The 13903-nt window shown below is 38.0% G+C and overlaps 1 protein-coding gene across 5 annotated transcripts in view; it reads left to right on the top strand.

Annotated features, from left to right (window-relative positions):
• FAM151B (family with sequence similarity 151 member B) overlaps positions 1–13903 on the top strand; it is a 54756-nt gene that overhangs the window by 12150 nt on the left and 28703 nt on the right. For all 5 annotated transcript variants that reach the window (XM_072416219.1, XM_072416218.1, XM_072416216.1 and 2 more), the window contains exon 4: positions 9033–9250. In XM_072416219.1, coding sequence (XP_072272320.1) covers positions 9033–9250 — 218 coding nt within the window. The remainder of the gene's footprint in view (positions 1–9032; positions 9251–13903) is intronic.

Raw genomic sequence — 13903 nt, 5'->3', positions numbered from 1 at the left:
CAGAGATATGTAGTGAAGCGGGCTGAGGGGGAGAGAAATGTATCCAGTGGTACAGTGGTACCAAGTCTAGGCAAATTTGCCCGCTCTCTTGGAATCCGTGGATATCATATCTTCCATATGATAGATATCAGTTACCCTTCTCAACCAGTGACTTACAGTCAGGGTTTACACACATTAGCAGCATTCAATAGATGTCTCAAAAGGAAATTCTTGTACAAGAAGTCAGGGACATGAAGAAGCGCCAGGGCTGGTTTGGCTTTGATATCAACATCCGTAAATTTAAGGATAATTTCAGCCACTGCGTTCCAATAAAATTGCAATTTGAGGCACTCCCAAAATATATGCAGCAGCGTGCCCTAAGCTAAACCACATCTCCAGCAAATGCCGTCAGTACGTGGAAAGAGCTTGGCAAGCCGATCAGGTGTCTTGTACCAGCCGGTAGCCAGCTTGTAGTTAGTCTCCTGATATCTATTACATATAGAGGCCTTATGACAAAAGTGCAGCATCATGTCTTTTTGTTCATCTGAGAAGCGCATGTTTAGTTCAGCCTCCCATTTAGACACAAACGGGGGAGATTCAGGGGCATCTATGGTTAGCAACGTCTGGTATGCATATGAAAGTGTGCCCCTCTAGGAGCGTTTGGAAATAAACAAAGACTCAATAGGCAATAGGGACCGGGCGAATAAACAAGCCCTCGGGAGGGACCGCAACACATAAGAGAATTGTATATGCCTTCAGGGGGACAATAATGGCAGCTCATTATCTGATTGCAAGGTCAGTAAGTGGGCCCATTCCCCCCTGTGTAGGAAGTGTATAGCTCTGTAAACTCTAAGTCTACACCAAGAACAAAATATTGGGTTGGAGAGTCCAGGAGGAAACTCCGGGTTGCCCAAGATCAGCAAGAGAGGCGAAGGATATGTAACTACTCTCTGGGTGGTAAAAAATGTGGAAACTATTCTTAGTGTCTCGCCAATCAGAGGATGTCTGGATATAGTCAATTGGGGTTTCGGAGCATGCGTCTTCCAGCTTCACCCATAGTTTGGATTTAGCGTTTGTGCACCAATCCAGTAGTCTGGACAAGTGTACAGCTTAGTGATAAAGTATGGGATCTGGGAACGCCAGCCCACCTCTAGCTTTAGGGAGTCTATACTTTCGCAGTATAAAATTTGGAACCCGGCCTTTAGTATATACAGTAGTCTGGGTATAACATTCATTTTTAACACATTACATCTCTCACACCATGTAAATGCCAGCTGTTTCCACTGCTGCAGGGCTTTCCAAATTCGATTAAGTAAATGCAGGAAATTGAGATCTACAACACGTGACAGCTTCGCAGGGACTTGGATGCCCAAGTACGAAATAGATGTCTTAGCCCATTTCAGAGGGAAAGAAGGGGTTAATGGCTCCTTAGTTGACTTGGGAAGGGAAATGCTCAGTGCTTCTGATTTTTGCAAATTTGTTTTGTAATTGCAGAGTGCCGAAAACTTGCGCAGCTCCTGCAATAGATTGGGCAGTGAAGTGACTGGGAAGGTGACATAAAACAGCAAATCATTCGCATATGCAGCCATTTTATGTTTGGTTGGACCGACCTTTACTTCTTTTATGTCAGGTTTGGCTCCCATAGTCCTTAAAAAAAGTCTCCAGGGAGAGGAAAAACAACGGGGGAGACAGGGGGCAGCCCTGCCTTGTCCCGTGGGTGATAGCAAAGCTATCTGAGAGTTCTCCATTCACTCTTACTCTAGCACTGGGGGATGAGTAGAGGGCATCTATCCATGTTAAGAGACGTGGAGGTATGCTCAAGTGTGACAGGGTAGAGTGGAGAAATGTCCAATTCAGCCTGTCAAACGCTTTCCCCGTGTCCATAGAGAGAAGCATGAGTGGAATCTTGTGGGCATAATCAATGATATTTAGAGTACGTGTGGTATTGTCCCTGGCTTCTCGGAGAGGGAGAAAGCCACTTTGGTCGAGGTGAATGAGACCAAACAGTACTGGGGCCAATCTATGTATTGCATGGAACAGCATGGCCTTTAAAGAGTTCATTCAATGCTGTTACCAGCTGTGCTCTTACGATGGGGAAGAATTGCTTATAACATATATATCATATGCCAAAGTAAGGCCGTCAGGGCCTGGCCCCTTCCCCGTAGACGTGCGGCGAAGTGCAGACTGGAGTTACAATAATGTGATTGGTTTGTCTAGTCCCTCTTTAATTTCTGAGGTGAGTGCAGGGAATGTTTTTTTTTTTTTTTTAAAGAATGGAATTACCCTTGAGTTTGCTGCAGTGTAGTTCTCAGACGCGCCCCCCCCCCCTTCCTGAACTCAGCCTATATTAGGAGGTCTTGTGTCCCCTAATAGATTTTTCATTTTCTTCAAATTAGGGAAAATGACTGGGAGTCTCTGTAGAAAGATGTAGAACAGATCAGAAACTGGCATGAATCAATTTCTGCATCCATATTATCATATGGTATATTATAAATGCTTGTATTACCTTGGGAACACCAGCACTGCTCAAAAGTCATTTGATGGATATGAACATTTTCCCCAGATTTCTTCTGTCCCGTGCTCTTTGTGCAGAGATGGACACAGTGTTGTGTCTCATATCCTACTCTTTTTTTCATAAAATATAAGAATGAATTGGTATGTTTATGGTAATGTATAGTAGGTTTACTTTTTTCAGTTTATCATGGTCAGAACTAAAAAAAAAATGTATAAAGTATTTGGTAAATTGGATAAATTAGAAATATGACATATACTGTGGCAAATGTTGCTAACAGCGGGCTCCGAGCAGAACTAAGGAGAGTTTGGGCCCTCATGCAGTGCCTACAGCGCTCAGCTGTCAGCTCCTGAGCATATACAAGTGCATTTCAATATATTACAATATCATCGTTCATTCATTAAACACAAAGTGATATATTTCAAGTGTTTATTTACAGCAAATGAAAATCCAAAATTCAGTATTTCAGAAAATGTGAATATTGTGTAATTGTCCAATATGGTAGACTTATGGTGTCTCATGCCACTCAGCTAATGAACCTAAAACACCTGCAAAGGTGTCCTAAGCCTTTAAATGGTCTCTCAGACTGCTTCAGTAGGCCACACAATCATGGGGAAGACTGCTGAGTGGCAGTTGTCTAGAAGACAGTCATTGACACCCTCCACAAGGAGAGGAAGCCACAGAAGGTCAATGCTGAAGAAGCTGGTTGTTCAGAGTGCTGCATCCAAGCATATTAATGGAAAGTTGAGTGGAAGGAAAAACTCAGAAAAAGGAGCACAAGCAACAGGGATAACTGCAGCCCTGGGAGGATTGTGAAGCACAGCCCATTCAAGATTTTGTTGCTCAGTGATCCAAGGTCCTCTTTTCAGATGAAAGTAAATTTTGCATTTCATTTGGAAATCAATGTCCCAGAGTCTGCAGGAAGAGTGGACAGGCACAGAATTCACATTGCTTGTGGTCCAGTGTGAAGTTTCCACAGCCAGTGATGATTTAGGGAGCCATGTCATCTGCTGGAGTTGGTCCACTGTGTTTTATCAAGTCCTAAGTCAGCTCAGCCGTCCACCAGGAGTACTTTATACTTTCCCTTGCTGACAAACTTTATAGAGATGCTGATTTTATTTTCCAGCAGGACTTGGCACTGCTCACACTGCCAAAAGTACTAATGCCTGATTTAATGATCATGGTATCACTTTGTTTGATTGGCCAGCAAACTCGCCTGACCTAACTCCCTTAGAGAATCCATGACAGCTTCCTCCCATAGAGGAAGATTGGAGACATCAGACCCAAAAATGCAGACGAGCTGAAGGCCGCTATCAAAGCATCCTGGGCTTCCATAACGTCTCAGCAGTGCCACAGGCTGATTGCCTCCATGCCACGCAGCATTAATGCTGTAATTCTTGCAAAAGGAGTGCCTACACGTATATACTTTTTATGTTTTAAGGTATCTTCTTACCATTTGTTAGAAAAATTCTGCTGGAGGAGTTTACTAACTGCTGCTAAAATCTATACCCCCAATTGAATGCCTGATAACTGCAATCCCTTCCCTCTCTTCCCATTTTATGTTTCTGTCTGAGATTGCAGTCAGATTGTAATTCTGAAGGTAAACAGTGGTTGTTGTGCACTACCTTTAGAACTCAGTAGAGCTCAGACTTTTGATTGACTTATTCCTGCTGGTGCAGAACATCTTGGCTATTAAAGATTGCAGAAGCACCAAACATTAGCTAATTTCCACAACTTTTCAGAGGCAGAAGGATTGTACTTAGCCAAGGGTGGACAATTTCCATATATCTGATTGGCTAGGGTATGATGGGTGACTTCCACTCATGGATATTAATCACCTTTAGTTAAGGGTTACTTTTTGTAAAACTGAAAACAAATCCTTTATGTATTATAATATGACTCATATTTTATTTTCTAATTTGTATAATTAAACGGAAAAAATACAACATGAGGTAAAAGTCATTGCTGTCAAATCTTTTCACGTTTCTATTGTTATTACCGTGACCACCAATACTTGTCATTACTCCTGGCCTTTGAGTCCTTCTGCCTCCTATTCCCGTGCCTGTCATGTGAGTCATTCAAGTGCAAAGTAATTTTGGTCCCAACGGCAGCTCCGGGGGGTCATGTGATTAGTAAAGAATGAGGAAGCCATGACAGCTTAACAATTTCACCTCAATTACTGTTTAAAATAAGCTTTCAAGCTGTCAACTCTTTAATGCTGCAATTTATATTAGTTGTATATGCAATCTACACCAATTACCAGAGTTCTGTATCTCTATAACACAGTCAATCTTCTGTTACTCATCTTCTTTTACATGAAAGGTGAAGGTCGAGAATTCACTAGCCTTTAATATTCTCTCTAGAAAATTACAAGAAAATGATCATGTTTTAGGATATGATTTCAAAACTGACCAACATCCTACAATGCAGATAATTATCATTTATAAAACAGACATTTTAATTTTCTGAATCATACTTGGTGCTGTATTAGTATATAACTGTAAAGTGGAGTTGTCATTTTGTTGGATATATTGCTGGGGAAAAAAACTTCAAATGCTATCTTGTTGTACTTCAGCTTATTGCTGCACACCCTTTATATCCTGGTCAGTTGTGTAGTTTTCAATTGGTAATGGTGGTGTACCCCTGGTAAATAAAATATATGTGTACTGCATGTAGACCGTTTTGGAAGCTACCAGGCAAATTTGGAGAACATGTGTTGCATATTAGTGATAATTTGGCAACTTGCTCACTGATCATTTAGTGACACGCTTACTTTGAACATTGCGGGGGTTATTTACACAACTAAAGTGTATCTCTACCCACATTTTGGAAAATAAATTATTTACAAATCCCCCCTTCTATTGTGTGCTACTTCCCCCACCTCCTAGATTGTAAGCTCCTCTGGACAGGGTTCTTCTCCTCCTGTGTCACTGTCTGTATCTGTCTGTCATTTGCAACCCCTATTTAATGTATAGCGCTGCATAATATGTTGGTGCTATATAAATACTCTTTAATATTCATAGTAATAATATTTAGTTCACTGTACTCATATGGCCTCCATAGTCACCAGATCCCAATGCACCTTTGGGATGTGGAAGAACAGTATATTCACAATATGGATGAGCAGCCAAAAGGGTTATGTGCGCTAACCTATATCAACCAATGGAAACTCTTCTTTACCTGCTGCAGTTGAAGCAGTATTGCAGCAACTCCTACTGGTCATGGTGGGTTACTGCTTTTTGTACTTTGTCCTTGCATTGTTTATTAAACAAATATTTTCATAGGCTGACATGTGGAGTGTGCTGGCTATATTGGTTGTAAAAGCTAAAGTAAAACATCAAAGGTAAAGCAATAGGTTTAAAACGGTTTTGTTCATTTTAATGATCTCAATGCATTGACAGGTTTCACAAGTTAAGAACATGTGGGCTGAACTAAATAATTTTGCAGAAAGATCTGGAATCTGTAGGTGTTTTGTGAAGGTTTTTGGTCGAAAAGAAAATGTCACTTTTGAAATAAATCCGCTAGAAGTTGTCTTGTGCTGTGAATAGACATTATATAACTTAAAATTATACTGTGTTTTATTTGTGATTAAAATTGCATCCCACATTTATTAGAGGCTTCAGATCTATACATGGCACTGCAGACGTGTTTGCTTGCAAAGATGTGTGCAAAGATACTAGATATATTAGGAAATCATTATACTTACTACATTTCAGTAGAGACACGTATGCAACAGAAGATGGTATATTCCTTTTTTTTAAACTGAATTCTTATTGAACATTTTCACATACAAAGACAACCAGTCTTTTACAGCAAAACATCTCGTAAACACAGCATACAGGGTGATAGCTACATCCGAGAATGGTACATAAAACTCTGGCGTAAGTAACAGTAAAAAACAGTGGCCGTACTGTACCGGCCTATCAAACCCCATAGACAATAAAAATACGGAAACAACAGATAAATAAACAACAGAAAACAAGAAATGAGTCTGAAAGAAAAAAACGAAGCTAAGTTGGGGAATAGGAGGGGGGGGGAAGTGGGGGATACAAAGGTGGATAGGAAGCACAGTGGCGTCTGGAACCAGCGACATATTAAACCTGTAGACTGGTATGGTAGGCATCCCAAGGTTCCCATATCTGTTCAAATTTCGCTACCCTGTTTCGGAGGAGGGCAGTGAGGTACTCCATCAGGCGTATGTCTTGAATACCAGCATACAAATCCTCCATAGAGGGGGGCAGTCTGGATTTCCATTTGGTGGAGATTAGAGTACGAGCAGCCACTAAAATATGTGTAATAAGCTGACGGGCGGACTTGGGGAGGTCCATAAGGAGAGAAGATGGTATATTCCTAATAAAGATGGGTCCAAATTGATCTAAAAGACTTAATATATATGGGATGACGAAATGCATATATTCAGAATGGTATATATATTCGGTGGTATAATTAATGATGTGATAGTGAAAAATCTTATTTGATAAGGAGTCCAAAAAAAAACAACAACTTACTACAAGAGACAACTGGGTATAGAAAGGGTTAAGCTGTTATATGTAGATAATTTGTTGTGGGAGCTATATAAAAACATATGGATGACAATTTCAGTAAGAATGTTAGTAAAAAGTATTTTCAAAAAATGAGATTTAGTTGAGGATTTACGAAGTTGGCTGGATTAAAACAAATAGTAGTGAAATCGCCACGCTGAAACTCAACCCTGTAGATTACACAGGGAGAATAGCTGTGTGCCCTTGTTTAATCATTAAAGTTTTATGTAAGTAAAGGCCATCGCTTCATGGCCTGATATACCGGTAGCCTGTTTTATAGTAAATAGGATATCTGACCGGAGTGCCCTAGAAACAGGTGCAATGATTTAGTGTGTGCAGTCAATACCTATATCTTGAATGTCCATGTGAAATATGGACTTGATTCATGCATAGTCTTTAGCAGTTTGAAGGGGAGAAATGTGGCATGGAAACCCCTTCACTGAAGTAGTAAACTACTTAGTATCCATTACACACTGCTAACTTCCCAATATTCATTTTGGTAGTAAGGACTACCTGTTATTTACTCTGATTACTCTCCACAATCCATCACAAGAAAACATGTTAACAAATGTTTTTCAGTAACATCTAACTGAACATTACAGGTCAACATTTAAACGTGAAATAGGAGCTTCATATATTGCCCCCAAAATATCCACATTTGCACTTTCCATGACACTTAACTATAGCTACAAATGCAGATTGGGAGTTCAGTTCATGTTCCAAGTCAGAAAGTTTTAAAATGACAGCCAGGCAGCCAATATTCCTTCATGGAAACTTTTTTTTGTCAGTATTTTATTCAGTTATGGGTTTTCATTTTAACCCCCTAACCGCTAAGCCCGTAATTTCTCGCACTAAATATTTTGGCTCTTTTGGTTAAGCCCAAAAAAAAAAATTTCATGAAAACCTGTGACGCTTTTGGAACAGAAATCTAGAAATCAGTGTAACGCTCAGGTGGTTAACACTCTTTATACAAACGTCTTAGATCTCTATGATTCTTAACAAATCTCCAAAATTAAGGATGGTTTTTAAGAAGAATTTTTGAAAAAGAAATTTCTGGTAAGGCAATGTTTGTATATTACATGAATGATAATTAGGATTTTCTAAAATAACATCTATCTCCCCCTAAAAATGTCTTGTTTTGTATTTTGTATTTTATTTTTGTTTTTGTTTTTTTGTTTTTAGTTTTTTTAGCTAAATCGGCAAACTCCTTATATATTTGTCACTGCCCTGATACTTACGCCACCATTTTCAAAGGAATACACAATGCTATGCTCAGCTTGTACACTAAAACTGATTGTTGCTGCCGATTTTACTCAGATTCGTGTTACATGTGTTTAACATGCATGATTCAAACTGCCATAAATTAATTAACCAGACATCTGAGATTATCAACTTTAGAAAAGTATTTATTTTCATATATATATATATATATATATCCAGAGTAATTTTTTCCTCATTATGTTTGACTCAGATGATCACCAATTCTCTGTTACAAAAAAAGTTACTGTATGTACATTAACTGATCATAAATGGAAACACTTCATGATCACAATTGTTCATCTTGTGTCATTGTCTTCCTGAATAGACACTTAAGTGGATATGACATGAGTGGCATCACTCTGAAACACATGTTTATTCCTCCAGGATGCCACTTATGTGATGTGTCACGTTTGTCCCTCTACAGCTAATCACTGACATTCTTTAGATTGTAGCAATGTGTGGATGTATCACTGGGTATTTAGAGATTTTACAAAACTGAGCAATCAAACCGTTAGTCAGGAATACATTTTCCACAAATGCAGATAAGCTTTACTTTTTGGTTAACAAACAACTTAAGCACAATGGAAGAAAATGATTTAATGTAACTTGGTCATTTGCTGATTCTGCATAAAAAGTTAGTTTAATACTGTTAAAGAAATCCTGACTATTAAACATTTCACAAAAAAATGATTATTTTACAATTTTGTAAGGAAGCAACTCTGTCATCTTCTTTCTTTCAGTTTGGAAGCAGTATTGCCGTCTATGAAAATCCTAGATATGTTCAAAAATCACATCAAGCAGCCTGTATGGATAAATGCTGACATACTGACGGGTCCTGGGGGAAGTGCCAAACCAGTAGATGCCAGAGGATTCCTGCAAACTGTGTCATCATTTTTCCCAGATGTGACATTGTCGTTGGGATGGACCACTGGATGGCTACCAGGACAAACAAATGAAGGTATAATCCAGACTATCCAGACTATAATCCAGACTAATCATAATTCCTGCACAGGTACATACAGTCTTGAACACACAAATGGATCTTCATTTAAACACTGCCTACAGATAAAAGTGATATCAAAATTGACCTGTTTATTCATTCCCCTAATTAAAATGAACAAAACTGCAGATTTGTCATGTGGAAAATAAGTTTACCCCTATTTTTGCCACCAGTTAAAATCTATGAAATTAGAATTGAGTGTTCAGGTTAGGGACTACACATAAAAGAATCTCCTTAGGAGGTTTGCAGGTGGAACATGAAGGTGAGTTCTCTTTGCTGTTGTGTATTATAGAATAAATGAAGCGCACTAGCCAAATCTCTGATTTAGACACCATTGAAACTTTTTAACCCTTGAATTTCCTTTCGGGTCTTAAGGAACCCCTGCTATAATTACTATTGTAATTGAGAAGTGAGAAGAATGTCACCATTACAGGTGGCCAAAAAGATCATTGGTGTCTCTTAAACTGACTTGAGTCACAAATTGCTCATTGCTAGGAAGCCCTAGCAAACTTTGGAGGAACACTAAGGTTCTACGGTTGAGTAACACTGTTGTAGGGTATTTAAAATGGGCTGTTAATGGATGGTAAACCCACAAACATATTGTAACTAAAGGAATCATTTATGACAGAGTGGTCAAAAATTCAGTAAACAAGTTTAAAAGAGCAAATTGCCAGTTTATGGTAGCATTTTGTATGGAGGCTAATGGTGTAACAATACAAGTGTATTACATGACATGAAGAATTGCATGCACTGCAGAGAAAAAAAGTAAAAAATAATACCATAGTGGTTTTTAATAATAACAACGCTCATGGGCTGGTAAAAAAAAAAACAACAACCCCACAGTCAGGGGTGAGGTTTTTTGAGATGTGGGACAGTAAAAAGTTATATCATTTAACCAGACGGGAAATTTGAAAGCCCTAAGCAAGGCGGTCAAGAATGGGAGGGTCTCCTTACAATATTCTAGGTAAAGCGGAACGAAAGTCCCAAAAAAAAATTACACTTACCTTTAATCCCGCAGATCTCTTGATGTTGCAGAACTATTCCTTAATGTGGTCCAGCGTCGTCCTTGAAATCTTTGTCCTGGCACAGAGAAAGTGCTGGGCGCCACCATCTTCGGTCTTTTCTTTTTCTGTCTTCTTGCTTTTTCACCCCATCTCGCACTGCACAAACAAGAGAGCTGATCTCACTGCGCATGGCATCTCTTTCCCTTTATTGGTAAAATGCCCCCTTTGCACTTGCACAGAAGGAGCAGCCAAGAGTCTCCCGGGATGCGTGACATACTCCCCCCTTTTTTTTTTTAATAAAGGGTGTTGCACTTAAAAAGAAAAAATCAATTACATTTTTACTTTATATATTAGGATTGTCTACCCTTTTATGCAAAGTAAAAAAGTTGAGTTAAGGTCTGCTTTAGGTACCAGGACGTATGTTAAGCCCTTATTTGAATCCAATTGAAAAATAGGTGGGGATTTTAAATGGGCAGTTTTTAGAAGGAACATTATACATGCCAGCACCTGCTAAAAGTTTGGAGCATATGGATAAATATATGCTTATTTATAACAATTGAGAGATTGATAAATATATCAATATTGACATTAAAAATTGATCACATTAAATGCAGTTAATGCATTGCCAGCCTTTGCCTGTGATAAATAAAAGAGTTCATTAAATTGTCACAGGTACAGAAAATTAGGGGAAATCTATCTAGGTTTGTTATATCTCTCAAATAGGAAGGAAAATCTCCCCAATGGGACAGCAAAAAGAAAAAAAAATACCTTATTTACATATTACATATTTGGCTTTTTAAAAAAATAAGCAGTTTATTTCATGCTTGTCCAAAACTATTATTGAGTTTCTTTACCTAATCAAACGCCTTCTGTTGTAATCCTCCCTCCTCCCCCCATTTTTAGTACAATTCATTATATTTTCTGTTTTTTTTCTTTGCCCAATTTACTTTGAGTTATGTTTAGAACAGCAAATGGACTTCAAGTTAAACCAGAACTAGGTAACTTTTTGTCTCTAATACTGCATCTGTTATCTTCCTGTTGGTTTTTCACTTTTGGTTTATTCTTCATACGTGGATTTGACCCTGAGCAATATTATTGGGTGACTCGCCTCATTTGCCTTACTGAAACTGGGGAGTTTTTTATTCTGGAGAGAAATAATGTACATATGCATTATCATTATCATTGGCATTATCACTTGCCAATATACGTATTACTGAGACTCTCTGACTGAGTGCTCTGTTTTTTGTTCTGGACAAAGAATGTCCTTCATGTGAATAGCAGAAGGAGCCGAGACTGGTGTTCATGATGTTGGCACAGATGTAAAGCCTGTTATCTCCTGAAGGACAAATGTGCTTTCCTTTTGTGAGTTTATGATCATGGGAAATAAAGTATAATGCTATATATAACCATTTACATCACTGTGATATTTAACATTTGTGTTCTGAAACATTCTTTTTTTTTAATTGGAGGAAACAAACACAGGAAACATTCTTAGCAGATTGTTTTGTGCTTAAAGCAGACCTAAAGTTATTCAAAAGAATTGCTGGAAGGGTTTTAGTGAAAAATAGTGAAGAAGGGCAGTTTGCCTTACCTTAATGCATGCCTTTAAGGTATATAAGGTCCATATGTGATTGCAACATATGTGGCTTCTCTCTAAAGAACAGCTGCCTGATGTCACTATTGACATGATATGGGCCTCCTAAGTAATGGGGCAATTCTTTCAGCTCAATTTATTCTGTTTGATCACTAATTCGTCTGCATATAAGACAGAAAGTGAGGAAATTTTATATGAAAATGTATATTTTATATATATAAAACATATATATTATTGTTAACAGTCGTGCAGTAGTATTCATATGCAGGAGGGACTTTCCTATGGGGAGATGGCAAGAAAGTCAGCTAAATTGTGTTTAGTTGAGGAAGAACACTTTCTTTTATTTTGTAGATCTTTATTAAACAAATCTTCATAATGCTGTCCATCTTTTTCTCCCCTTTAAGGTATACTTGCTTTCAATAGATTACTTTTTTACTTTGGGACCTCATGATGCCCACTCACATAAATGCAAGCCTAGGAATTTGGACTCATTATCAATCTTAATAGACAGAATAAAAGTTCAGATCAGGTGATCTCCCCCCTCATCAGAGTCCACATGCAGCAGAAAAGTATGACTTCTGTTTCATGATTTTCAATTCATTCTATTTAAAGGAACTCAACCTTCACTACTTGCCCCTGCAAAATTAATTCCCCAAAATCGGAAGTACTTAACGTTTCTCTCTCAACCTCCTTCCAGGAGCAGATAATGAATCAAGGAAGCAATTAAATATCTAGTTAAGTTATAGCCCCATGAATTCACCCTGGTATGTCAAATTAATCTTCTTCCCTCATTTTCCGAAGCAAAGTAAGATTAACAAAAGTGGGTTTCTTACACTGTTACATGCTTTGGCTGTACACATATAGTCAAAATGAATATTTTACAAAGAGTCTTGTATCTCCTACAAACTGTTCCAGTACAGCTCCCCCACCTTTTGGTTTTTATGGTGCAATAAAAGTCTTTTTCAGTCTTTTAAATCATGGGATCTGAGCATTACATGTGGGCATACCACAGCTTTTTGTTTTCTGGAACCTATGTACAGCACCCTCTGCACTTCTACCAGCCATGAGATGCTTCCTTGCACAAAAGAAAATCACAAAAACAAAGTGAGAATGATGCTGGTTCCTAATTAAAATATGTAGTGAATAGAAAGGTTTTATTTAAAAATTTTAAGCGTGTTGATAATGGACAGGGAAAGCAAAATGTTATGTTAAACTTCAGCTTAAAAACAAGATAATCTCTAAATGAGAGGATAAACTACCTGGATGTCTTTCTACTTAATCTATCCATTATTCTCTATGTTTAGATAGTGTGTAGAATGTATTCTCCTACTCAGCTATAAAGCCTTATACAATATTACCTACACACTTCAGACATTGTAGAATCACAATTATGTTATTTTCTTCTATAGCGTTCCCGCTGTGTGTGTTTTCAGGCCTTTTATATTGTTACTAATGTTTTCATGCAGGGGTCTCTTTGTTCATTCTACATAGTGTATATATCAGCCACAGGCTAATATTATTCATACAATACTAGTATTACAGGATTAAAAATATCCACTTTCTTATAGTTGCAGTATTATTAAATATTTGTATGATATTGTCTCCCATGTATATGATCTTTGGTTGTGTGACCAAGATATACTGATAATAATCCACACATTCTAGTCTTTTATTTAATACATGGGGCGTGATTTATTAAAGCTTTCCAAGGCTGGAGAGGATGCACTTTTATCAGTTAAGCTGGAACATCCAGCAAACCTAGAATGCATCCGGTCCAGGATTTAAAACATTTGCTAGCAAATGACTTTGAAGAAATCTATTCCAGGTTTGTTAGATCACCCAGCTTCACTGATGAAAGTGTATCTTCTCCAGCCATGGAGAGCTTTAATAAATCAGGCCCATAGTATTTGAACAGGATTCTTTTGTCATCTCCAGTTATTCTTGCTGAATATGGAAGTAGAGCTATAAGACTTTCCATGGCAGGTACACAGATTTAGCCAAATTTACCTATTA

Source organism: Pyxicephalus adspersus, chromosome 6 (assembly GCF_032062135.1).
Source record: "Pyxicephalus adspersus chromosome 6, UCB_Pads_2.0, whole genome shotgun sequence".
Classification (NCBI taxonomy): domain Eukaryota; kingdom Metazoa; phylum Chordata; class Amphibia; order Anura; family Pyxicephalidae; genus Pyxicephalus; species Pyxicephalus adspersus.
This window is presented reverse-complemented; position numbering and strand designations above follow the sequence as displayed.